The sequence below is a fragment of the Phalacrocorax carbo genome, chromosome 7, assembly GCF_963921805.1.
Source record: "Phalacrocorax carbo chromosome 7, bPhaCar2.1, whole genome shotgun sequence".
NCBI classification, from domain to species: domain Eukaryota; kingdom Metazoa; phylum Chordata; class Aves; order Suliformes; family Phalacrocoracidae; genus Phalacrocorax; species Phalacrocorax carbo.
The window spans coordinates 34,627,167-34,654,670 of NC_087519.1; the positions used below are offsets into that span (position 1 = coordinate 34,627,167).

Genomic DNA, 27,504 nt, shown 5'->3' on the forward strand with positions numbered 1-27,504 from the left:
CATAGACTCCGCTCATCCCATCCAGCATAAAAGTATTTCTCTAATACCTCAAACAAGTCCAAGGGATCTCAGGGTAGGGGTTGATCCTTTGATACTCTATGTAGTAAGAACCTTTGCAGACCTCTGAAGGGGAACCAGATGAACCAGAGAAGAGGTCTATACGAGCTGGCAAGCAGGACACAGGATATAGTTATACATCCCTAGCTGGGACCACGCAGCAGTTGTTTCAGCGCCAATACAACACATCTGACAAGCTCTCCCTCCAACCTAGAATTTGGACGAGTCATGTAAAGGAGGTGCCAGAGCATATAATCGGGGTTGTGTATTCACAGAATGGAAGAAAAGATGGATCATCCAAATCGACTAAGTGAATATCAAGAAATATTTTATTGTACATGTAATCAAAGTTTAAAAAACAGACAAGAAGGACCAAGGGACAGATTTATCTAACATCTCTTAACTATGCAGGGTACAGAAATACAACTAGTAAAGAATTAGCACATATTAGTACCCTTTGCTCCCCTTCCCTGCCCCAGTGAAGGAGGTTATACAAGCGAGATTAGTAATGCTTCAAATCAAGCCTTCTCAGTAATTGCACGCTTGAGCTGACATAGCTGAAGTATGTTCAGTTTCATGAGAGAGTATGTGCCTTCAAAATAGTTGTTTATGAACAAAAACACTATCTCTTTAGTGGTTTGTAAGCATTACTCATTCAACACCAAGAGTATACTTAAATGACTAATGATTGAGCAGCCATATTTATCTTGTTATATTTGAACTGACGCTATCTTTATCAATTATAGAAAATAGATTCCTTAGTTTAACAATATGTAGTAAAGAATATATTATCTAGTGGCAAAACTGTAATGTAAAGAAGCAGAGGAAGTATTCACAGGGAAGGGGAGGAGCTGCATGCTGAGCAGGGGGCACGTTGACTAATCAGAACTAAAAAAGCTGAAGCTCACGAGTGTTAGCTGCAAAGGAGTTACACCTTAGTATCACTGGTGTAAGTTTCAGAATATCTGGTTTGAAGAATATGGTATTCATCCCACATCTACATCAATCTCCTAGCTTAACTCAAGACCCTGGATCCTCCTTACCTACCACAGCAGGATCTTAAACAGTTCTAACAAAATAACTCATGTTCTGCCTTACAGGCTGCAAGGAAGAAGTCTTCCATTCTCTTCCGGAGCCAGATAGGAAGAAATCTGAAAGTGAATGCAGAACATTATCAGGGCTTATTCACCCCTTCAACCATTCACTTTACCTGCTAATTGACAAGGGTGAAGGCCTTCAGAGCAGAAAGCTGCTACTTTTTTCCAGTACAAGCTGATTTTCTCTCAATAGCTTAGAAACAAGCCTTCTCAAAAAACATAGGCTATACAGCATGTAGCAAGGGATCAATCAAATCAGCGTGACAAGTGTTAAATCCCCAACTGAAGGCAAGACAAGTTTTGGGATTCCCACAAAAGAGGGATTTGTTTATTCTTCAGTTACCCAATAAGCCTGGCAAATTGAAAGACTCTTCACAAAACTTCCAGAGAAGGCCTATGGAAAGGGAGACAAAGCCAAATCCAAAATACCAGTAACTAACATATTCTGGATTCTAATGCCCTTTGGAGACTATCAGCTTTTTGGCTTAAAACGCAAGTGAATCATGACATATTAACGATACCATGATCTTTATCTATTTCAGCCTACAGCATGGTCCAATGCACATTATTAGTGTCAAGTTACACACCTAGGACTTGAAATCACTAACACTCATAGCACCACTTGATTGTTACTGTAAATAAAGACAGTCTAACCCTTAAGCCCTCTGCCAGAAAGAGCCTATTGCCTTTGATAGTTGTGCAACACCACCTATTCTGGGCCAGCTGACCTACCCACATTTTTTGTCCTCAAACATATGCATCTGTTTTCAGAAAAATCTAACCAGTTCCAAGCTTAAACTCTGTGACATACTGCCTTAGCTTTCAAAGTTTCAAAATAAGTTCTCCTTACAGTGTTCAAATGTAGGAAATTCACACAACTGACAGACCAATTTATTGACAATATCTCATTAGTTATTTCCTGTACGTGCCAACTGCAGTGTCATAAAAGCCTCCCAGCTCTTCCTCACACTTCTCATCTTTGAATCAGAAAAGGATCAACATAGATATCTCAGGATTAACAGACCTAGGTGCAGGGGAAAAAAAGCAGCTGTTCTGTACCTCAATAATTATTGCTCCGTATTTAGCTGTTTTAAGCAACACCAAGCCAGTATTTGAATTTAGCCTGCACTTCAGCAGAGTTCCCTACCATTAAAGAAACATCAGCCTTTCCACAGAAAAAAGTCTCTAAAATGTAGATGGCCATTTTTTCTTAGCCATTATGTTTAATGAGGCTGATTTGCTTAGCTTCCCATTCTAACAGCATTATAGAGTTGTCAAAGTACATGGCTCATACCTACGACCTGTCTTTAAAGTAGAGTAGCTGGGCTGCATGTTTTCATAAGAACTACAGAAGTTTATTAGCTATGCTAAAACACTACTGAAAGAGCCTAGAGTTGTTCAAAGACTCACCAGCTATCTAAACAGAACAGTTGTCCCACAAAAGTGATTTCACTAATAACCAGACTTGAAGACAAACACTACAAGAAAGCCACTAAAGGAAATCTTGTGTGATCAAAGGTTCTCTTACTACCTCATCTGAAAGAAGCCACCTGCCACTTTGAAGTATCTCCGCCTTCCATAGGAATAACCAACATACCTTTTGGAGGCAGTTTAGACAGTGACTGCTCAAAAGTATTTCTACAGAACTGCTTTTTGGAAGAAAGAATAAGTTATTTTACTATTTGCACAAATTGAATTTACAACACTCGTTTTACTCTGATAATGTTTCAGCTACAAGGTATCTGTACAAGATACATCAGCAGAGATAGCACATTGTTAACACTACATATGTAAACTGAGAAACAACAGGTCCTTTCATCAAGGTGTCATATTGCAGGTAAGCCATTTTACGTTAGTCCAAGAGGCTGTGAAACCGCACTTCTGCACCAAGGAGATTCCTGGTGAGCCCAACAGAAAAGCCGTGCTCTACAAAAGGTGACTGTCCATCCTGGAACAGCAGCAGAAGAATCAAGCAACCAGTGTTTGTGGTAATATTCTTAAGAAGGATTCCATTCATTCGGTGCATATTGCTGTACATAAGGTGCATAAACCTGTCAGGTATGAGATCAGCGTGAAGAGAAGCCAGTTGCAAGGCTGCAACCAACTACTGGCGTCATGTCCCAGATCTGGAAGAAAATATTGTGAAGAATTACACAGCATTATTGTATGACCTAAGAGGTATAGAAGCATATGTAAATATGCTTCTATATGTAAGCATATAGAAGAGGCATAGAAGCAAACATAAAGACCTCCCTGGAAAGAAGGTAACAAATTCTGTTAAAACTATACTTGATGAAGACATCATAAAGAGTTGTACCAGCCTTACAAACCAAAACCCAAACTTAGAAGACTCTCTTGAGCCCTAGCAGTTCTCTGTAGGTCTGTTTTCAAAAGTGCTATGCAGTTTGTTATAAACACGCTTACAGTAAAACAGGGACAGACTGGAACAGTCTCAGTTCTGCCATGCATGGCAGATGTACTGCTTAAGCACAGCAAGATTCTACACCAGTCTGATTTCCATGCCACTGTCACATAACCAGGGCTTTTAGTGGCAATGCTGCAAGAAGCCAGGGAGCTCAGAGTAAAGGAAGCCTGCACGGTTCATCATGTCTGTGTCTTTAAAGCCGCTGGCAGATTCTCCTACTGCTGATGCCTGCTTTGTTTGTCCAGAGGACACCAACAGTAATCAATTCTGACAGCTAGATGCCATGCAGTGGAGTTACAGGTCATTTCCTCATTCAGCTGCAGGAAGAACAGCCTACAACAAATACAATTCTTGCTGGCCGCTTTGTAGCAACAGTTGTCAGAAAGAAAAAAGTATATACAGACATTAGTCCTCTACCTATAATAAATGCAGGAAAGAGGTACATGAATACCTTCACAATCCGGTCGCTCCCACAAGTCACCATTAGCCCTCTGGAGATGTCCATGGACATGTGTGAAATGTTGTGTTTTCCTTCATGAAATGTTGCCAAGGAAGTACGGCTGCACGAGAACGGTTCAAATGAAAGCCAACCGTCATACGAAGCTTGATGGCATCATTATAGCAGTTCACAATAAACTTACAAGAAAATTAAATTGCTGAAGTACTAATAAATCAGGCCTGAGAACTGCAGTGCCATATTAAAGGTGACAGAATTAAATTAGCCAGTCATGCTAAGGCATCACTTGTGTAGTTTACACAGGTGTGACATTTCCTGGCCTTCTGCAGCCTGGCTAATGTAATAATACTACAGCAGAAGTGGGACATGGCATTACTAAATAATTCTACTCTTGGTTATAAAGTCAAGCTCAGCTACATTTTTTTTTTTTCTGGCTATAGTAAGTCATCTAGGGCACAGCACCTCCCTTTTTCAAAAAAACCCACCAACCAACCACCCACCCCTAAACACCCCCAAAATTGGCATCTGATTACTTTGGACCTTTAGCGTGGCAAGCGTCCAAGGAAGTGGCAAGAGAGTGAACAGTGCTGTTCAAGTAAGACAAAAAGGGGGTTCCTTCATTGCTAAGAAGAGTTTAATGAGACAGCAAATTGTGTTTAACCCAGTTTTCTTGCACGGGGAAAATAATGTTGCGCTGCGAAGAACATTCCGTAGAAACAGTTTTCAGTAAGTGTACATGAAGTAATGCATACACATCCTGGCAGCTATGATGCATTGTTAGGCACCCATTTAGCTATTTTAAGTGCAAACAATAGCTTTTACCTAAACAGAAGTCTTGAGACAAATATGTTTCAACTCTAGATCTGGGCTCATGGAATAGAAATAAAGCAGATAAAGTTGTAATACCACATCTGAGCCAAATCAGCTTGCAGAGCCAGCTGAGAGATCTCTGCCATTGTAGCGCTTTGAGTGCCCAAGGCAAAAGTGGCCTATTAGCAGAATCAGCTTGGCATGTTTGTGTAGCATTGTGTGTGGCTGCAGAGCAAGCCCAAGTGTTTCTGCACCTCAGCAGTATTACTTTAATTTATTACTCCTTAATACTCACTCTTCATCCTTGATTGACTCAAAACAGGAATCACAGACACGGACCTGGAACTCAAATCCCATGATTGGGTAACTTGACCGTTTGGTACTGCATTTGCCACACACTGCTTGCCCACATTTTCTGCAGTGATGCTTCATGGAGGAAGAAGAAACAAAACAAACATATATTGTGCCACTCAACCACCTTGCCGAGTGTTCACTGAACAACAAAGCTTCTGTTTTGCAACCTGTTAGGAAGTCTTCTGTTACTTCAACCAAGGACTCTGGAGTTCTGAACAGTCATCTTGGCCCTTAACACGTTTACCTCTACATTCTCCCTGTCCATCCTCTTCTCCTTTTGCAAGCTTTTTATGGGAGCAGGGGAAAGAGAGGGTTGAACAAGCAACCAAGGAAATAACAGCTTAAAAAAGCCAGAAACAGATTAATGTCTTGGTGCCTGTCCAATCCCTCCAAAAAGAAAGCTATCTGGAAAGCTTTCACATTCTAGCCCAGTAAGAGCAAGTCTTACTTCCACTTACTCCACTGCTTCACTGAATCAAGTGCCCTACAACATGTGAAGCTGCAGTTTGCTCAGTTATGGGGCATTGTGTGCCACTCTACACAACACTTGAGGATTAGATGTCCACAGCTCCAGTGCATAAAAATATTCAGATAAATCCAGCAGAGCACTCTTATCACAGGGCAAAGCAGGCTGTGCTGAAAGTTTGATGCAACATTTTCCATAGAATTTGGAAATTTCTTAGCACTGCCTATAAGCTATGACCTCTCAATAAACCCTCACTTCAAAGCAGCAAGAATACCAACATTCTAAAAGATCTAACAGCTTTAGTGGTTTTCTGTTTGCATTTTGCTTAAGTGCTGAAGTACAGCTAAGCACTCAAACCAGCAATCTCACCTGTCTCAGCCCTAACGTCTTTGTGTCCCACATCTGCTTTATATTCCAGAAGAAAGGTTGTTCGCACTTCTGACAGGAATCACTTTCTAGCCATTGAGGAGCCTACAAAAGAGTGAGAAATGCAAGCAGTTAGAATTATTTTTCCTCACATGACGGCCAAGGAAGTTTGCTTTAAGAACCTAAAGTAAAATTTTACTTGGGAAGATGCCCTATTTCAGCTCTGGCCATTACAACAACAGATTGCCTGGGGTATGGTACCTAGGAAGTTTAGTACAAAAAACCCCAAAGCCCTGACTACAGTTATTTTTTGCCTACACACCTCCTATACTTTTTAAGCCCACAGCAGTATGTTATGTTACTGCCTTAAATATAAAAACTAATTCAAAGACTGCTGCTCTGGTTGCCTAGATGACTTTTAAGGATTAGTGTAATCCAAGCTGTAGAAGCTATAAGGCAGCCATCCCCTCTATAAGTGAGTGGGGGGTGTCCAGAAGTAAATATCTTTTCTGCTTCCCTAGGGCTGCAGTTTGAAATAGTTAAGAACTCATCTGCATTTTCCATCCTGCCCACATCTTCATTAAGCATTCATTCTCCCAGCCACATATTTTTCCTGCTATAAATTGACTAGGCCAAATGAGAATAGTTAGAGCTTTCACACATTTCAACACTCTCAGACTCTAACTGAGCATCCTTGTAAGGGATAGAAAGTGAGGCACAATATTTTTAGTACATAGACCTGAATTAGAACATGTATATTATATACAACTTTATACATCTGATGGGGGAGTCTCATTGAAACCTGATGGGAGGAAAGCTGGAACAAAGCAGCTCTTCTCCACATCTCACTTGCATCCATTGTTGATAGTAATAAAACAATAGGACTGTCAGTTGCACCAACATCTCACCATGAATATTTATTAATACCACATATCCAGTTCCTACATCTTCAGCCATGATTCCATCCCCTTCCTTCCACCATGCTAGTGGAAAATATTGTAAAGGGTAGTAACAAGTCCAGTGTGGGGGGTAGGGAGGAGAGTAGAGGAAATGAGTCGCCTCTCCATCAAGTGAGATGTTGCATATTGCTTCTTTCAGTTACTTACAATAGCAATTCTCAGTTAATAGCATTTTTGTAAAGACAATCCACTTTCTGGCTCCCGCTAACAGAAAACCAGAGTATCTTCCTACTCTTTTCATCTTAATTTCAGGCATTAAGTAGGCATAAGAACCTGCCAACACTACCAACACTATCACCAACATACACAACTGCCCAAAATCAATAGTACAGCTGTCAGTGGAGTCACCATTCCTTCTAATCAAAAAAGTCTGCCTTCTAGTCTTATGTGCATTAGCGCACATTTGAAGATAAGCTATAACATGACTCATAGCTAATGCTTCAGAGGCAATCTGTTCAACATTCTTTAAACATTAAGTTTCTTTGCTTTTGGATTGGGCTTGATTATGTTTTTTTTAATGAGTTCTGAGACATAATGGCTGCTCTAAGTTAATCATATTTTAATTGCATTAAAACTGTCTACTATTTAGAAGACCCCTTAATTATCGCATGTAGATCCAGATGAGAAATGGCCATATCTAGTTTTCCCAACTGTATTATAAGTCAATTCCTTGCAACTACAAAGTTTCATAATATCACATAAGTTTTGAAAAGAGATCATCATGGTGAAAACCTTAGGAGCATCACATACAGCATTCAGTGTGTTTAAGGTGACAGCTCAACACATGTCAGAAAACAGTTCTTAATCATGACACTTGCATTTAAGGAAAAGCAACAGGACAAGGAAGGCTGAGTCTTAAATACTGCCTTAGGGCAGCAACCGAATCTAACTCCTATAATTATGGCTTAACTAAAGATAGTAGTAACATACATCTTTTCAGCTCCTATGATGGAAATGAACTGATCCAGAATGTGCATGGCAAGCACAGTTGCTGTGTACTGAGGTCTTTAAAAAAAAAAGAAATGTTGTCGGGGCACTGAATCTCTACGTTCTGAACTGCGTCTCAAAAACAGCATCTCACTTCTTTACCTGCTTTGACATGAGTTGAGAATTTATTTCAAGACTGTTGAAGCACAGTCCATTGGTTTCTTCACTGCAAAAGCTTGCCTGCTTTAGAGTGTTACAGCAGCAAGGGCTGTAGCCATTCCAGGGAACATGTGGTCTCATTGAGATAAGACTCTAAGCAGTCCCAAACTTGTCCTGCATTTCTGTCCTGGAAATCCATCTACTACAATGCAGTATGGCCAGTCACTAGAACAGAGCAGGTTTTAGTAACATCATTCAGCCTTAAAGTTTCAGGAAATATGAGGAAAACAACCTGCAGAACTGACTAAGCAAAGGACATCAGCCTCTGAAAAGGGGCAAGAAAAAAAAACAAACCACAAAAAAAAACCCCCACAACTTTGACGTAGGACATGATCTTACCTCTTCTCGGCTGATATCCATGTTCCAGACAGCAATTCCCCCATCAGCTGAACAAGATACCAGCTGTCGTGTCAGCTGGATGTAACAGATAGCCTGCACCTTGTCACTGCAAACAAAGTAGACACTATTTTCCCATAGGTATTTAAACAAAGCTTAGTTTCCCAGCAAACCCTGATTCAGCCTTGTAAAGCTACTTAGGAAGCCAAAACTGATGTCCAAACACTTCGATAAGTCTACTAAGTAGAGCTAAGAAGATGAGTGAACAGATGCTGTCTCCTAAGCGCTACCCTAGCATCAGGATGTTGTCTATAACAGTGTTCTTACAGGCTTGACCAGAATACCAGAGGTACAGTTCCATGTTAACATTTGCTGGCAGTAAGCCCTGATAGTGAGCTGAGTGTCAACTGGCTCAGAGTGTGCATGCAAATACTCTTCTCTGTTGGCAAGGAGAGACAGTTATCAAAACAGAGACAACTGGAAAAAATGAAGAGAAATATTTGTTTCAAGACACAGCTAGGAAGCAGACGAAGCTTCCGCTTTTGCTAACAAATCACAATGAGTAAGTCTGAGGCTGCAAAGCAAAGCATGCATTCATCAATAAGACAGTTTAATCCTAAATAAAGTCACAGCAAAATAGAAGTCTACCCTAAGAAACTAAACAAAGGATCTCAATGGTATTAGACTGCTTTGCAACATCTAAGTTGAATTTAAAAAGTCATTTTGCTTCACAGAAGAACTTACTTTCCCATTCAGTATGAAGTTTGATGCTAAGTGTGATGTTTGAAGAGAAACTAACAGTGCTATAAGTCTTCACCAGGACACATGATGCAGCAGTAACAGCAGTATAAAGTCCTCCAGTCACTGACTTCAGTTACTTTTTTGTAACCAGTACTCTATTATTAGTTCTTTAGCCATAAAACTAAATCCTCAAGATTTAACAACAGTTCTAGGGCTAAGGCTATCAGTCTTGATCAAAGGTGGATGGAGGCATCTATGGAATTAGACAAGAGGAGAATGCACTATACAAATACTTCTTTAAACAAACAAGATCTCTACTACCACTGCATTTCTAAGTAGAATATATCTTCAGTTGTGAGCTGTCTGTCAGACTGAATTAAGGCCCTAGATTTAAAAAACAGCAGCTAGTGTTGCGTGTCTGAAAGTAAAGAGTTGATTACAGACAACTAACTACCTAATCCACAGAACAGTGGAGATGGGACACACTTTTCTGAAGTTGAAAGACCACCGCTGTAGTTTAGCCAATCAGTTTATCACCTCACTGACAGAAAGAGACAGAGAACAGGAATATATTGAAGCTTATTTGACACAAGTACACGAACATGCTTATAAATTAAGTTTTTAGCCCCACCCTCACAGGCAATTCAGTGAAGTATTTACAACACAGAAGCATGCAACTTTTACATGAAGTCCAAGCAAGACGATATAGAATCCTTACCCACCTCTTTCTATAACCTACTTTTATCTTATGTCCTCATTACCCATGGTTTAGAAGTATCAAACACGAGCAAAAAAAAAAAAGATTTCTCGGTAATGCTTTCCTAGTACTGACTATCTTTCTTCCCCTTCAAAGTCCTCCGAGTTCTGCAAAAAGCTATTTTCTCCATTATTCACACAGATTCAAATATCTTGCCATGCTATTTAGTCTTCCTGGGACTGTGTTCATTACAGAACATGTAGGAAAAATAAGACACCATTACATACTGATGTCCCTGGAGCAGCAGTGTTCGTCCCTTCCTTCCACCAATATCCCACATGATAATGCTGTGATCAGAGGCACCTGAGAAGAGCAGTCGTTGAACAGGATCCCACCACAGGGAAGTAATACTTCCTAGGAAAGAACATTCTGCAGTTAGTCTAAGGGAGCCACTGCCCAACACAATGATGCTCTTTTGGGTCATTAAACTCAAACCTGAGGTACTCCCTTACTACAGTAACAGATATTGAAAGCATTAAGGCAAAGGACAGCATGCAAAAGCAAGATACAGTCCTGCTAGAGAGGCAAAGAGCATCTGACAACAGAACAAAATATCCCTAAGAATAAAGTCAGATGCAAAGCATAAGCCAGAAAGTTCGAGTTACTAGCTTTCTGCCCCTTGTATTTAGGTAATTGGTTTTAACACTAGGCAGGCTGCTATGTGATCTTTGGAAGATGAAAAGTATTAAAACTTGCCAAGCGGTGAGTAGCATCTACAACACAGTAAGGTGGTTGGTCAGTGGTTGCAGGACAGCATGCAGTGTTCATAGGTAAACCAACTCCCTTACATAACCACTTACAAGTTTAAAATATTTGGAATAAGAAACTAAGCGACAGTTTCACTGCTGTTAGCAAATTTGACCACTACGTAATAAGTTACAAAACTAGATTTCAGAAGGCCCAACCTGACTGTGCACCTCATTAGTCAGACATAGAAATAAATGAGTCATCTGACAGTAGCAGTCTTATACTAAACCCATATGCAGACTAAAGAAGTAATTTGGTGGCTCATGCCGCCAGTAGTTTTGAAATTGCAGGAACATTTTATTCCCTTATAGACATCCTTCCCCTTAAAGCATCCTTACATTGTTCAGCTGTCATCAAAAGCCTTGTTGATCTGAAAGCAAGATGAATGGTAATTACAGCCCAAATCAGTCCTTTCCAGCTCTCTGGAGCAAGAGATTTTTCTTGCCTTCTTTAGGGCTACACTGTTTTCACACTGACCCACTTGGGAATAGTAGTCTCAGAAAACACTGAGCATCTGCCCCATAAAAGGCAGTTTGAGTAGTATCTCAGCATTACACAGAGTAGGAGAATATGGAGACTTCTGGAAGCTAACTGTTGAAGGACAAGCTCTAAAACCATTTAAACTGCAAAGCAAACACTGTTTGGTTATGAAGTCACAGTAAGGCAAGATCTAGAAAGGAAACAAGATGAAGTCTGGCAAACACAGCTGCACTCAGAGAGACCTAGATGCCATTTAAACTTAGAGTTACCAGGTCTTGAGAATATTACACAAATACTATGAAGGAAAAAAGGTTACACATAATCTGTTTTGCTTAAAAAAAAACCAAAAAAACAAAGGAAGAAAGATGAAGTGTTACACCAATTGAAGAATAACCTGTTTCTGCCCCTCAAATTTAATAATCTTTTATACTATAACAGTTCTTGTTTTGTGGATCACAATCCCCTTAGGGAACTTATATACAAGCCAAAGTTGCCTGCTATGCAGACAGCACTGCTGAAGTTTGTGCTTGGAAGCCCACCGCAACTCAAAAGATAGAATATGCACTATATGTAGTGCCATGTCAAGACATGCTGCTTTCAGACTAACAATAGTATCTATCAAAGAGTTGCATTTGAACACAGACCAGTGCAGAAGCATACAAAAGTGAAGGAGTCTCTAGGGCCAGGAGAATTATTTTGGTCTTAACTGAAACAATCTGAAATTCTGCTTGAAAGCAGAAGACGCATTTATCATTTGAAAAACTCAACTTGCCTCCCACATTCAAAACCAGCTTTATAATTTTGCAGTCATCTGTAAATCAGGAGTCCACCCAGCTTTAACAAAGTCTACTCTATACTTACAGCTATGAAACAAGGCAGCCTTTTCCAGGGGGTCAGATGCTCATGACCCAGTTATTCACCCATACCCAAATGCAAACTAGGCAGCTGATTTGAAAGTTGCCAGTACCACAGGGGAAGAGGCATGTTTTGTTTATTTCTTGTTTATTTCCCTCAGCATATTATTAAATTACATATTCTTCTGTGATTTGTATTCTTGCCTTACTCATTACAGCAGACTGTGGCTCCATATCATGTTACAGACTATTTGGTTCTTCATTTGATGTAAGGACTTTACCTATACTACCCAGGATGAGACATTTATCTCTGACTAGACAGTTTCAATTCTAAAAGGCTCTCTAGATTTCTTGCATATAGCTTGTTTCAGCTAAACACAGGCAACTGAACCAGTCTCATTAAGACTGATCAGAACACCAAAGTCTGCACTGGAAAGAATTAAGTGGCTTTTTAGAACCTAGACTAAGCTAAAGCTGCTTTAGGTATTATTATAGTACTACAAGGGCTCTGGGGTGGGTTGGGGAAAGTAACACATTCTCATCCTTTCTTTTCAATGTTAAGGAGACTAACGTTTTAAAAGGTGGCCATCTAGTGGACAACTTGTGTTTAATCAAATGCACATATTTACCTTTGTTTTTCATCTATAATAAAAATACCTGACAGTATTTATAAGGCTAAGATTTTCTCTCAGCAAGAATGTGTCTGTTCTGAGAGAAACAGTCATATGTACAGCTTTGAACAGCTTTTTATAACTACTACCCTGCACTGGTTGTTTATCCAATATCTATCCTTAAGAGGTAGACATTAACTGACCATCTCATCCCAATTTACAAAGAGGTACCATGATTTGGGTCAAGTGGAATTAAGAGGAAGAGTTACTTTACCTTCATGCCCTTTGAGTGTTGTGATAACTGAGCATGTATTCTGTTCAAGCTTCAGGAGAGTGATCTGGCCAGAATAATCACCAACAAATGCATGCCGAGTTTCATGATCATATCTGAACACCAGTCAAGGAGAAGCCTCATTTGCTCTTAAGAACATTTTACAGGACTGAAACAGCACAGCTATCAGCTACAGAGTCTAAACAAATTGGAAAAGAACATTTTAATATGACAGATAAATATTTACATAACTACTTCTAAAGGGGTTGGAGACCATAATAGTTAAATTTTTTTCATTCCTCTCTTCACCTCACACTCCCTACATGTGCAAGTAAGACAGTATAGAAGATATGTGAGAAAAGTTCTAGAATGCCAGTGGAGAAGTCATGAGATAATCCACCTCCTAGTTTAAGACAAGGCAAGTAGATTTAGACCATTTCTAGCAGGTATTTACAGAACACACTCATGATATTCTACAAGAGATGCCAGAACTCCTCAGGCTACTTGTTGCAGTGCAGAGCTACCACTACGAGTACCTCACTGGACACTGGGTAGCATTCAGTCTTACCTAGTATCTGCTACTATAAACTCTTAGTTTTCTAGCATGTTATACTAGTTGATGCCCCCAGGATAGGAAAACTAAGATACAAGGATGTTGACCCTTCACAGCTAGTTTATCTTACAGTGGAAGTATACTTCCAATGTTCAAGCTACCAAGAAGGTGTGGCTATTTCTTTTTCCGTTCTCTGCACTTTCAAGATTACTGATACAGGTCCTTGAGCATCTTGCTTGAAGACTGAACTGTATTTCAGAAAGTGTTTTGTCATTTAACACTGACATTAAAAGCCACACCACATCCTAACATGGGATCTATTAACAAGGTGGCATGCTTGGCAAAAGCATTATACATCATAACAGTTTTCTGGTATTTGGTTTTTACCACTACGTAACTATTGCCTCTGGAAACTAAAGCACATCAAGCTATATGGAACTAGATCATTTGCTGCCGTTAGAAGGCTTTTGCTATTCAGGATATAAACAAGAGCTAAAAAACCCCATACAGGCAACAACACATAGCCCAAGGGTTATTTATGTATAAACTCACCTGTCCTCCTGGAGCCACACAAAAACATAGGCAGCAGCTAGCCAAGTAGCTTAATCCATACAACAGGAAAGACTATCTTTAAAAAGTCAGTGTACCAAAAAGCCTACCACCACAACTGAAAAAGCAGCTATTTTGCTATCTGATGATGGTTCTGAAACCTCTTAAGCCTTCAGAATCTTGAGACAAACAATTTGCTTTCAACAAATACACTAAGTTCCTGAACATGTGATCCTTTCTTCATCTTCAAAGTTCAGGCTAGCATTATCCCTAGTTCTGTGAGCTAGTCAGTCTCCTAACACACACCCACACCCCCAGTATAAAGCCAGTTTCGTGCATTCAGCCAAGGTGAGCTGTACATGAAATGTTTTGTGGAAAACAACCCCCCAACCTCTAAAACAAAGACAGCAAAAAAGAGCAACAGCACAACAATACAACCTGTCGGATCTTCAGTCAGTGAGGCAGGGTCTGCAGAGATGGGAGACCTCAGAAGACTAGACATGCTGCCAGCTACCAAGCAGTTAGCTTTCCTCCTAGTTTCTTAGTACTATGCAGGTATATAGCAATTCTAGAGAGGTCTATTTTTTCCAGAGATGTAGTTGATCTCTTTCAGCTTTTGAATCATGCCACTTTTACAACATTCCTGCCAGTAATCCTCATACACCAACCACTACCTCCATTTACTGTCCAGCCACATCTAAACTGCCACCATTAACAAGTGCTAAAAAATCGTTTTAGAATTTAAAGTATTTCACTCATGCTCAAAAGTTTTAATATATGAACTACATTTTAAGCTACTGTGTTTGTAAGTCTTCTACACAGAATAAAGAATGCCCTGAGGTACTTACAGCTGAATAAACAACCGGAGTTCTTAAGCTACAAATGCTGCAGTTAAAAGCGATTTGAAGGAAAGCAAACTGCATGCAGACAAATTACTACTAGTAATGAATGAAGTTTAAACATACCCCATAGCTTAAAGATAGAAAAGATTAACATGAGCAAAGACAGAAAAATTAAAGCAGTCCAAAGGGTTTTCGTGCTGGTTTATGCTCTACAAGGACTCAAATGACACTGGCATCTGTTGAACAAAGTGACTTGCCTCAAAGTATAAAGGCCAGGCTATAGATACAGTTACTAGTCACTTCTACAAGATGCTCCAGAAAAAAGTCTCAAAATTAGGAACTAGTACACACTGCAATTTCTGTAACTCGAGGTCACAAACCCCCTTCTATTGTCTAACAGCAGCTAAGAGAAACAAAGGTATTGAACATCTGATCAGAATCAGGGTTCTCAGACTTGTAAGAGGTTACACTCTAGCTTTTTACATGAAAAGGAGCAAATAAATTGAGCTAAAGGAACAAAGTACTCTCCAGTTTCAGGGTAGCAATAATTTTTCAAAGGATACTGTAGACATGAAGCCCAAGAGGTGAAGTAATGTCTCCCCAGCATACTCCCGCTCCTGGTGCACATCCAGCTGACGCACTTGTCATGACCAGTGCTGATAACCCACTCTGACGTCAGGCAGAAAGTAATAGCAGACACTCGATTCTGATGAGCTGCAGGAACAAAAACATTCTGGCTAGTTTCTCCTAAAAATTAAAATTATGTGTTCTTATGTTCTAACTCAGAGAGACACAGGTTGAAGATGATATCTAAGCAAAGCCCCAGGGAGACATTTTGACTATATTATACTTGCCTCTAGGCTGAATTAAAAGGTTAGCATTGTTCTGTTTGGTATTTGCCTTCTAAATAGCTTAAGTGATACAAACATGTCAGTCAGCTAATTTAAGCCTTTCTCCCACAAAGAGAGAATCTGAGTTCAGCCCGGATACCCAAGATGCTCTGGCTAAGGAACATGCAAACCCGCAGCTTCCTCTAGTTACGCCAGGACTTCTGGGGAGTAATATAACACATCTAAAGAAAGCAATTAAGGTTTTTAAGTGCCTCTTTTCCTGATCCCAGGGGAGCTATGCTCAGATTCACACTTTTAAGCACCTGAAAGTATATCTAGTTCACAGCACTCAAAGTGTGACATCAACCAAATCCCACCCAGCTTTGTTTAGAACGCTGCCACTAAGCAAGTTACATGAGCATTAGAAAGAAGCTCCCCCTGCCCGCCAAGATGTAAGTACTTCCCTTGACTGAGTTGCCAAGTCATCTTCCTTAGGATAAAAGAGGGTTTTGTTGCTTTAAGAACAAGGTCTTTTTCTCCTAAGCAAGCACATTGCTTCTATCACTGTCAGGGAGTCATAAGACAAACTGCACTTTGTTTTGCTACATAATCTGTGATCTTTAAGAGTCTTCTTCAGGCCTTTCACTTCAGTATTCTGATTTTAACCAGCAATGTAGTTTTGTATTTCTTGTAAGGATGTGCAGACAAATGCTGAAATTAGCACCTCCATAAATATTCCCCATGTACCAGAAAAATAAAATCTTTTTCATCCATATTGCTCTCCTAAGATGACAAGAAGGCAAGGACTCGTCTTCAGCTAGAAGTAACCAAGCCCAGTGATTACAGAAAGAAAGGATAGAAATTGCAAATACCAAAAGGCACCTTTAGAAAGCTGTTAACCTAACATTCATGCAGTATAATGACTCCACTTGAAGAGTAAAATCTGAACTCACTAGTTCTGGCTCATTACACTCGCAGGCTAATGATGTACTGAACTTAATGATAATGACTGCAACTCAGACTCAGCTGACTGAGGTTTACTCAATAACAGAACTTTATCTTATGGCAGTTACCCCTAACCAAGTGACAACTAGAAGGTCAGTCAGATTTAAAGTGTATTTGGACTTGTATTTGGATTAATCTCTGACAGTGTCCAGTTTCCCAAGCATTTTAGATGCTTCCCCTTCACAGAAATATTAGTGTAGGCACTGGTTAACAGTTCACCTGGATAGGTCTTCACAAAGTTCATCTTATTGAAGTCCTCTGAAATATGAAACTCCTAAAAGCAAAGTGGAACAGTTAGAAAAGATACCACAGTGACATCAGCAATATTGATATCCAAAGAAGAGCAGTAACCTCACAGGCCAAAATCTGCATAGCAGCAATATGTCTCACTGAAAACTAGCAGTTCTTCAGGCTGGAACATAGCACAATGACACGCAATGACACATAATTAAGATTATTAGCAAACTACATTTTCAACAGGGAGCACCCTTTCAGAACCAAGTTTGCTTAAGGGAGATTATAAGAAGAGATATCACCTGTCCCTAGCAGCAACAAACAAAACTGTATGTTGTAGTATTCAGGATTTTAAGTATCCAAGACTTCGTAATGGGCAGATTTAAGTGGGAGTACTCTCTATTCGATCCCTTAAGCTTACTGAAAAGTCTCAGCTTACAATTCCATGTAGTTATCATTAGAATCACTATTCTATGTAGTTCTGTGTAGGCTATTCACAGTAGTTATCAGTAGAATCAATATTTATGACACTCATGCAATATCTTGGCTCCTTATAGGACAGTTATTATTTTGACCTTATTTTCATAGAGGAAGAAGACCATTAAAGCATCTGAGAGTCATGAGATTCCCCTCCTTTGCCAAGAAAAGAGGGGAAGAATACAGACCCACTTTCTGTTCTGCCATATGTATCTTCTCTCCCGGAGAAGGAGAGCAATTACAGCAAGAGTATAGAAAGACAGAGGAAGACTTCCTAGAAAGGAAAGAAACCACCCCTGCCTCTTGTAATTTTAGAGCTAGTGCTGAAATTTCCACATCATAAAAAGACCTGCAGCAAGAAAATCCAGCAACACGTGCATGGCAAGATACAAGCAGATCCACACTTCTGGCCAGATGCAGTTTGCAACTCCTGTTAGTGCACCGCAACGGCACTCTGCCCAGCTTAACATACTCAAAGTAATTTCTTGACAAAGTGTAATTGTTTGGGTCCACTGCTACACTATTGGCTCAATGACTTTTTGAGGCTAGCTGGCTCACATCTGGCCAGAACCACCTGTGTTTATTTGCAGTCCTCCCACGTACATCTCAGGTGAACTGCCAAGAAGTTCAGCCATTTAGTAATAGCCGCATTCCAACAAGGGGAAAAAAGCCAAATTATCAGCTCCCAGCAATACCTGATGCTCACAGACAATCTAAGCAATTCTAATCTACATTCTGAAAAAAAGTCACAGCAACTTACCATGATAGCTCCATTATCCTGGCCTACAAATATTCGTCTGCTGTCATGATGATAGGCCATGGCTGAACATGGTGCTGTCAAAAAATACAAGCACATTACACTTATTGAAACAGAGGTATTAGGATACACATGACTTTTTAATAAAACCAATTATTTCACTCAGGACAAAAACTGTTTAAGATTAAGTAGCTTGATAGAAATTAGCCTGCATAGATAGCGTCCCTTGGTAAAACAGTTAAATTCCCATATATGAAGACGTTGAAAGGTACACTACTACAGTAACTCAGATATACCTCTGGGAACAATATGCAAATGTGACTTCCTGCCACAAGGTGCAACTCAGTAAGAGGAATTTTATAGAGGCTGAAAGCCTAGCTAGCAACAGCAGCATGTGCAGCTGGTTACACTGAGGAACTTGAGCTTGCTAAAATTATTTCAAATGGAGCCAAGTTGTATACAAGAGCAATATTTCATTATTTAGATTTGAGGACTGTATCACTAAAGTGCTAGACAGAAATATGTAATTGCATGTCAACTTCATATGGAATCATGTCTCAACATCTGTAACTTTGAGACTTATGTTGTTGAGATTGCATACAATCTCTTTTAGCAGAAAACCTCTAAAGACTCATTCCCTTTTTTAAATTAAGAGCTAAAATAGATGTGAAAAGCAATGACACCAAAATTATAAAGTGTCCTAATAAAAATTTTGCAAAAAAAATTCACTGTAGAACATCCTCATTAAACTTGCAAATTACAAGGACAAGAGAGATACAGTGTTCTAAGCTAATACCTTCTCCTCCAAGACCCTCAGAAAATGTGGCCTTGAAGGTGTGTTTAGAATTTTGAAGCCAGACAGGACAGTCTGAAATATTACAGTGCTCATACTGCGTAAGGACAAGTCCATCCCTTGGAACTACCCACAGGCACATCTTATTTTGGATATACCTTTTTAGAGCACAATCTCAATAGTCTATTTAGAAAATTGATAAATGGAGCAACTGTAATTTAGATCAACTGTTACGAAAAAAAAAGTTACAGTTGGCATTTCTAATCTAGATTCTAGGCTACTCAGCCTGCAGCTGAAGAGACACAGAACATCAAGGAGTCCAATTATATGGTCTTCATTTAATATTTATATACAAATTACTTCAGAAATTGTCATTCCAAAGACTATCCTCTGTTTGTATGCTGGGTTTTTTTGTCATTGTATTCCTCCTTTTTATATGTTGTATGTGTCTAGGTAGCAACTCTACATTAAAGAAGTTACAGCAAAGCACCCAGGCTGAGTGATGTTTCAAGATCAAAAAAGCACACTGACACTCAGGATCTACTCAACACTGAAGCTGCTAGCCGGTATTGCACCTTGGAAAGCAGAGAATATTCTTGTGTCTGAACTTTCAGCTAGTGGTTTGAAAAGCTCACTTATTCAGCAGATGAGTTATTTGCCAGCATTTGAGACATCTACAGCTGCAGATCCACACAGTGATTTACCTGGTGAAAGATCTCGTTCTGACAGAACGCTACCTTAGATCTCACCCGCTATGCAGCTAGTTTCAAATTAAAGTCTGAGCTAGAGTTGCTGCAAAGTTCCCAAGATTGTTAGGTGAATCCAGCACTTGGAGAAATGGGAAGGACATATTCCCACAGATGGCACAGGTACAAAACCCAGGCTATGCTTGGCCATCACTTAACCACCTCTAGCACTGTACTTACATGACATGGTGTGATAGATGCTGGGCCAGTATTGTCCACTGTCTCTCTTCAGCCATACTCGTATTGTTCTGTGCCATGGGAAGAGCAGGGAGAAGACAGTTCTAAGTGCATTACCCCTTGCATCTGAACCAGTTCATTACTTATACATCAGCCCCAAACCTCTTAGCTTTTGTGCTACTCAAACATAATAGTTAGAGGAACAATGTAATAGAAATAATAGCACTCCAGTAGTACTCATAACAAGAATAATAGTACTAAGAATAGCCACCTTTGAATTCTGAGTTTTCTTCAAAACTACACACTGAGTTTCAGTAAGAACAAAAGGGAAATACTATTTCAGCTTGCCTCAGAAATTGCTATATACTGCATCACTTTTAACTCCTTCTCCTTGCTCTGGCTGATTTAAGTCAAATTCAAGTTACAGGAACTTCCCATCTTTGCAGAGCAAACCACAGCTTGTTTTATAGCAGATTAAGTGTTTGATGTGTTTAAAAAAAGAATTGTAAATCATTCCATTACAGAAGTCTGAACTTATGAATTTTTACAGCTTCTCTGTGCAACTCATCCTTCAGCAAGCCAGATACTGAGTATTAGTAAAAGAAGCATCTCATCCTCCAGACCAGCACATTACTGACATCTCCATCCCCAAATATTGATGTATGCATCCATAAAGGACACTATATCTAGTTCAGTAGTATTTCCTCTAAGCCATGCCTCTACTCCCTCATGTACAAATGCAAAGGACAAGCAACTGCTCCTCTGGCCTAAATATGAACAGGATTGATTAGCCAGTCAAACAGGAATTGAAAGAAGTTGACGAGGCAACTTGGACAGCATGCTAAGGCTCTTTATAAAATTGGTTTTAGTTTGTAACCTTCCAGAATCAGGCCTTGGAAAGGAAGAAAAAATGGTCTTGGGAACATTTAGCATTATATCACTCTCGTGACTGTTCAAACCCTGGGGGGAGGGATATAAGAGAATCAGCAAGGAAGTGGAAATTTACTGTCAGTTAAAAACATTCCTACAACTGGCACATTTGAAGGGAATCTACATCAAGAATTTAAGAGCACGCATGTAGACAGTGTTAAGGTTATTTTAAGTCTACTTGAAATTTCCTCTCCAAGCCATTGTTTGCCTTCTTGTTACTGTTTAAATCCAACTTCCTCATTCCTAAATGGAAACCTAAATGATCTGTAAATATGTGTACCTGGAAACACTGTCAAGAGACTTCACTGAGATGAGTTGTTCTATTTACTTTTAGCTAAAAAAAGGCCTGGTATTTAGAATTTTTTAGGAAAAAACCTAGGGGATAGATTTGCTAAACATCAGATAGGACTGCCAGTAAGAATTTAACAGAAGGAGCACAGGAGGGGACTGGTATCTTGCGTCAGGACTAGAACTCTTCAGGTTGAAGATATAAAGGTAGCATTCTAATTTCGTAATCCATTTAGGGCTTTTTTTTAACAAGACCATTCAAAAATAAAGCAGAAAACGCCCACCCCTAAGGTACTTTCTTTTCCTAAAACTTGAAATTAATACAGCTGAGTACACACTGCCTCAAAACAATGATTTTCAGCTTTTGAATCGAGTGACTTTTCTACTAGTTCAGTGGCAAATGCACATTACTCCAGTCCATAAAATACTTCGCATTAGGACTGTCTCTTAAAAGCTATCACTTCCTCCTTACAATAATCAACACCCTGCCTCACGGTCAGAGAGTGAACACTTCAGAAGAGCAGTTTCTATTCCTTGGTAATATGAGAAAACAAAACAATCAATACTTCCAACTCGTTTTTATGATGCAAATGGAAGCAGCAGCATGGGTTAGCACCTATGCATTAAATGGCTTTTTATTCCACTTTTTAAAGCAGCTCAATCATATTCAAACTGTTCTGAACATGTCAGACAGTAGCTTTCACCTTTACTAATTTCACCCACTTTTGACTAAAACCATGTAAATATTTTTGATATAAAACAACTAGGAGTTATCACAGAGACCAAGATCATGCATTGCTGATTTTCCCGAAGTAGGCTTTGTTTCATCTCAGTATTCTTGTTGATTATACTAAACTAGGAATTAATCTAAAGGAAGCAAAGCTTTGCTTTTTCTAAGCAAATTATTTTCTGGAAGTATAATTTGTGCATTGATCATCAATAACAGTCCCTCACTAAAGTTGAGGGCCTGACCAAACAGCTGCAAGAGTTATCAAAATTAACTTCTGAAAGCTTCTTATTTTGCTTTAAGTACAATTCAGACTTCACTAGCCTCATACTTGCAAAGATAAGCTGTCAGACAGCTTTATATCTAATTATACAAAGCTCTGACTGAGCAAGATTTGGAGATATTGTTTCACAGTAGTCAGAAAATAACCTGTGCCAAAATCCCACTTCTCCTCGATTCTCTCTTCTGTAGACCTGTTGTTGTGGTGCATCTCCTTTTGTTAGGACAAATTAATTCATGAAATACCTGTTCTAACTTAAAGGGCTAGAGAAGTCCTTCCACAGCCTCCTTCTACCATGAAATTGTTTTATTTTGAACCACCACATCAACCCTACAGTCTTTAGCACTCTTCTCAAACTTGGTCTTTATTTAATGAAGAGGCCTGTGCTCAGTACCTGAGAAGAGCTGGCTACCACTCACCTTTCCTTCAGCATTCCCTTTTAAAGGCCTAGAAAGACACAGGTTGGTTTGGCAGCAGTCTCAGTAAGGATGTAAAAATGTCGAAACTCATTAAGGAGCACCCAGAGATATATACGTACTTTTTAAATTACAGTAGAGTCAGATATCTGAAAGCAGCAGGAAGTAGTAAAACAAGATTTAAAAAGACCCCCAAACTTCTCTAACATTGAGTATTGAACCGGAAGGTGCTTTCGGCTGGAAAGCATGCATATTTATAGAAGAGTACTTCAAACGGGTTTATTTGGCGAGTGTTTTTTTTTTTTAAAGTAATACAAAGAAACACACGCAAAAGCCATCTTTAAGCAACACTGAGTGTGGTCTTACCAGTTTTAAGGATTTTGACTGTTCTCAATTGCTGTTTCTTTTACAGAGTGAGTAAGCACCCAACAGTGCTAGAGAAAAAAATCTGGGGTTTGGGAACAGAGAAAATCCTTCAGCATTCCAACAGCATTTGTGCTCATGCCACATAAGCTGCCCTCTAAAAGCCAAATGCACATACATCAGGGAGAAAGAAGCAATGAAAGATTAGCAGAGAAGTCCAAACTTGTTACAATACAGCACTGCTGCAAGTACTGTGCAGCTACACTAGCCCTCTTCCAAGAGCTACATCTTCCTAACACCTTCAAACCACTAACAATTGCCTTCCTAGCTGAAAGCAGTCACTAACCATTGTTTTCCTAGCTAGAGCAGAAGACTGCATTTTTCTGGTAGTCAAAATAAACCAGAAGTATTCAGACTGCTGTTGACTGTGTTCCCAAAACAGCATTAGGAATCTGGCTTAACCACAGTGCAATGCAAGCTCAAGGACAGTTTGCAGTTGATGCTTTTTATCAAATTTCTGCTGGTTAAAACATCAGTTTTGACCAATATTTAGTTTTCATAACTGGAAAAAACCCTAATGCTGCAATTTAAGCAGTGGTTCCAATGTAATAGCAGCTGCTGATGGTCACAGAACACCAGCATTCAGATATGCTAACGACTCTAGAGATCCTGTTAGCCTGTGGTAAATGTAATACCTTCATCTTGCAATTAGAGTCTTGTGCACTAGCTTATCATCCCTCAGCATCCCCAACTACAGCTGAGAAACACTCATCTTGCCTTAGCTATTTGTCTGCTGAGAACAAGGATAATATGGCTAAGTCCAGAGATTTGATTGTATCACAGATCTGTGCAGCCCACACTGGCCTATCTCAGCTCCAAGAAAACACAAGCCAGCCTCGAGCAGACGGCTAACTCACAGCTGACACCCGAGGTGGCTGCCCAGGCTGAGGGACACACTACAACAATTCCAAACATTGTCTTGGAGCCAGGGTCAGGCAAGATGCCCACAGGGACACAGAGTTAATCATCCTTTCTAGGTAAATTCTGAGAAAGCTTCACAGAGAGCAAGTACCCTGACAAAAATAACCAGATTGGGAAAATTAACTACCTAACTCCTGCAGGTATTCTTCCTTCCTTTTTTGGCTTCAAAACTTTAAAAAAAAGAGCTAGATTTTTATTGGTATTCACAGTTCTGCTACAGCATCTTTTCTACCCTCAAAAATAGAACCATTACTTATCACTCTAGGAAATATAATTTAAAATAGAACGACAGCTCCTCTAATGAGAGGATAATCTCCAATGCTCCTGGAGAATGCTTGTGCACTGATGTTTTCCTCACTCCTTAACTTGTAAACACATTCCTCTGACTTGTTATTATGAAATACTTGACAGCCTTAGCTGTATTAAGATGTAATAAAAAATACTTTGGCTTTACTCTTTTGGTGTACACAGCAGCTCTTTTGCTTCTTGAACTGTGGACTTTGCTTGCTTCTAGCAGCATATTCAGCTATACAGTATTAACACCTACACCCCATTTTTAGTGAACAAATAGGAGAGCAGTAAGTTTGATAACATGTTAAACTGTAGATGAAGGATATGTGAGTGAGTAGGCTTTGATGTACTGTAGGAGGTATCCCAGATCAGAGGCAATATAGTGCAACAGTTTCTGAAAGTTTAAAGATCTAAGGAAACTCCCATAGTAAGGCAAGCTACACCAATTTATCATGAAGTTCAAACCTATAAAGTTAGCAGGTGCTGTTGCTAGCTGGTCTGTTTGCTCTTTTTGACCTAAAAATAGATGCCAGAAAAACTAGTTTACCACTTCAGGTAATACCATAGCTCTACTGATTTTTCAGCCCTCATACCCCACTGTTTCTCACAAGGTCAGGCTTTTTAGATGAGAATTCATGCAAAAACTAACACAAATTAAGTTTTAGAAGTTTTGCATTATAACCGTAGAACTATCCCTCCACCAAGCTACATGTCAAAGAATGTACTTTCGTACTTTAACTCGCTCCTTCCAAACACTGCCGTGGTTTCTGGACAGGCGCTCTTAGGAAGCATTTCCTACCCCTCCTCACATTTAAAAGCCACTTTCCACATAGCACAGGGGGAATTCTAGCTTTCACCATTACAGTGCAGACCTCTCACCCCTCTGCGCTATTTGCTTCCTCACATCCATTTTTGTTTCATCTGAATAACTGCTTGATGACATTACCAGTTTTTGTGACAGATGTTTCACATGCTACCTAAGCCAGTACAGAGGATCGGGATTAGACCCTGAAGGCATTTTCCCTCCCAAGCAGAAACCACCGTCCTCAGCAGCTCATCACCACCTCTCCCCTCAGATCTGCCAACTCACTCCCTGGACTCTTTCAGCCAGAACGAAGCAGGTTTGAGACCTTCAGGCTGAGCCATCAGAAGGGGCTTGTTTCGACTGACACAGCTCTCCTGACAGGCAGGGGAAGCAGCTCCAACTCTCCTGACAGGAAGCAGCAACGCACCTACAAGTGAGTAAGCCAGCACAGCTAAAGGCAAACATATTCCCACATTTTTGGTTCTGCTCATAACCACTGCAGAAGTCAGCTGTACTTTTCCATTTACTTCGCAGGGGCTGAAAGCACGCGTGAAGGACAACAGCTTCTTCCATCGGCAGGGAAACGCTGCCAGCGGGGCGCCCCCAGCCCGCTCCCACCCGCGGCCGTGCGGGCTCGGCCCAGCCGCTGCCTCCCTCCCAGGACAGGAACTCGGCTCGTTATTTTCCTCCCTCCAACTGCAGCTTCGGTTATTTCCTCACGGCTCCAGGCAAGGAGTCACGGCTGCGCGCTCCTGGCAAAGTTAGAGCGTAAAAATCTTCCTTCCCCCCGCAGCTCGCCCCGCACCGCGCTGCCTCTGCTCGGCCAGCGCCCGCCGCGGGACCGCGCCGCCCGCGCGGCTCCGGGGGCTCCGGGGCCGGGGACTCAGCCCCGGCCCCAGCCCCAGCGGGAGCGAGACCGCCGAGGGAGGGGAGCGGGCCCTGAGGGGCCGCGCCGCGGCCTCCGCGTACCTGTCCTCGCTGGCCGTGATGACCCCGTCCTCCTTGGGGATGAGGAGCGCGGCGCTCACCACGTCCTGGTGCCCCTCGACCTTGCTGAGGAGGACGGGCCGGCTGCTCTGCGGCCGCGAGTGGATCTCGGCCGCCATCTTGCCGCCGGCCCGGCCCGCCACCCGTCAGCTGACGGCGTGGGGGAAGCCCGCCGCCCGCCGTAACGCTGCGTGTAGCGGCACCGCCCCGCCGGGCCGAGCTGCCCTGTGTAGCGGCGCAACGCTGGCCGCGCGCCGTTGTCATCTCTGGTGTAGGGCGGGCCGGTGGCGGGCGTATTCTCTAGAATAGAGGAGCCGCGGGCCGTATCCGGTGGAAGAGCGAGAAAGCACGGTCTGGCTCAGGGCAGGGGCTGCCGGCGCCGTGCCTCAGCCTGCCCGGCCTGGAGGTGCCGCCTCCAGGAGGGCTGTGGCTTCCCCGAGGAGAAGGCGGCGGCCTTGGGCCCAAACACTGTTTCCGTGGGGCTCGCTACGCTCTCCTGTACGTACCCCACGGAAGTCAGGAGAAGGGCTGCTGTTAAATACAGTTATTGCCGTTTCCCCGGGGCCCCGAGGAGCCCGCCGCTCACTGCCCACGGCTGGCCGGGGGCCCCCTACGGCAGCGAAGCAACGGAGATTCCCCCTGGAGTAATTAAGGGAAGGGTATGAACTGAGGAAGGATGTGTAGTCATGGGAAATATATTAGCTCGTTTCTTTGTGCCTTTTAAACTAGAAGCAGCTGTAAGCCTTTATCCTTTAAGTTCTCAAGCAGCTGGATTGTGCTGGGTATTGTCTTCCTGTCCCATGCATGTGAATATTGTCCGCCTATTTGGTTAATCAGCAGCAGAATTCCTCCCCTCCGTGCGGTTCCTTCGGTAGCTGTTGTGGCAGCAGCTCCTGGAGGAGGGCAGCAGACAGCAATTTTCTTTCCCCTGACCTGCCCCAAGAGAGGAATTTTATCTGCCTTACTGGGTTTCCCAGATATTTGCTAGACAGCAAAGGAAACAGACTCAGGAAGAAGGGGTTCAGCTTCAAGTTTTTAAAATACTTGTGGCTAAATACACTCTGCTTTGCACTCAGCTTTTCCCTGTTTCCTAAGCTTTCCTCTGTATTTCCGGAGTCCACCTTCCTCCCCCCGAATTCTGCCCACCCCTCACTCATTCAGCTCTGGCCTATGTCACAGTGCTTTTTCTCCAGTGGTCCTCTCTTGGTCCAATTCCTAAACTCACAACCTCTTTTTTTCTCTCCATTTCTTAGGCTTCCTCAACCAATTTTTTCCATCACCCTGTTTGTAGCACCATCACAATCAAACCAAGCAGCAAGTCAATTCAGACCTGCACTACCTCATGTCTCCCATGGTTCTGAAGAGGCTCAACTATGAGATGAAGTGGCAAGATAACAGTCCCTGTAACAACAGACTGACTACCTTCACTTCTTCCAGAATTGAGCAAGCCTTTACCCAGGCTTCAGAGGGAGACATCAGAAGAGACCGCACGGAGGAAACAGGTCTTTCCAAACAGGTGACCCTCTGTGCAGAGCTACC

The 27,504-nt window shown here is 41.2% G+C and overlaps 1 protein-coding gene across 1 annotated transcript; it reads right to left on the reverse strand.

Moving 5' to 3' along the window:
• Window positions 1-368: 368 nt before the first annotated feature.
• Window positions 369-26,129, reverse strand: WDFY1 (WD repeat and FYVE domain containing 1). Its single transcript, XM_064457371.1, has 12 exons — window positions 25,948-26,129; window positions 19,901-19,968; window positions 18,185-18,258; window positions 16,933-16,987; window positions 15,442-15,592; window positions 12,938-13,050; window positions 10,199-10,325; window positions 8,477-8,582; window positions 6,036-6,137; window positions 5,142-5,272; window positions 4,031-4,139; window positions 369-3,280 (listed from the first exon to the last, which is right to left on the reverse strand). Exons 1-12 carry the CDS (start codon window positions 26,082-26,084, stop codon window positions 3,221-3,223), a joined length of 1,233 nt encoding a protein of 410 aa, XP_064313441.1. The 5' UTR covers window positions 26,085-26,129; the 3' UTR covers window positions 369-3,220.
• Between the last annotated feature and the right edge of the window lie 1,375 nt (window positions 26,130-27,504).

Bases quoted from the DNA above. Each gene is read 5' to 3' on its own strand.
- WDFY1 (XM_064457371.1), bottom strand. From the start codon at position 26,084: ATGGCGGCCGAGATCCACTCGCGGCCGCAGAGCAGCCGGCCCGTCCTC. The intron at 8,583-10,198 runs GTATGTAATGGT...CTTTGTTTGCAG, and splicing joins CTGCTGCTCCAGGGACATCA to TGACAAGGTGCAGGCTATCT. The intron at 3,281-4,030 runs GTATTCATGTAC...ATTTTCTTCCAG, and splicing joins GGAGCGACCGGATTGTGAAG to ATCTGGGACATGACGCCAGT.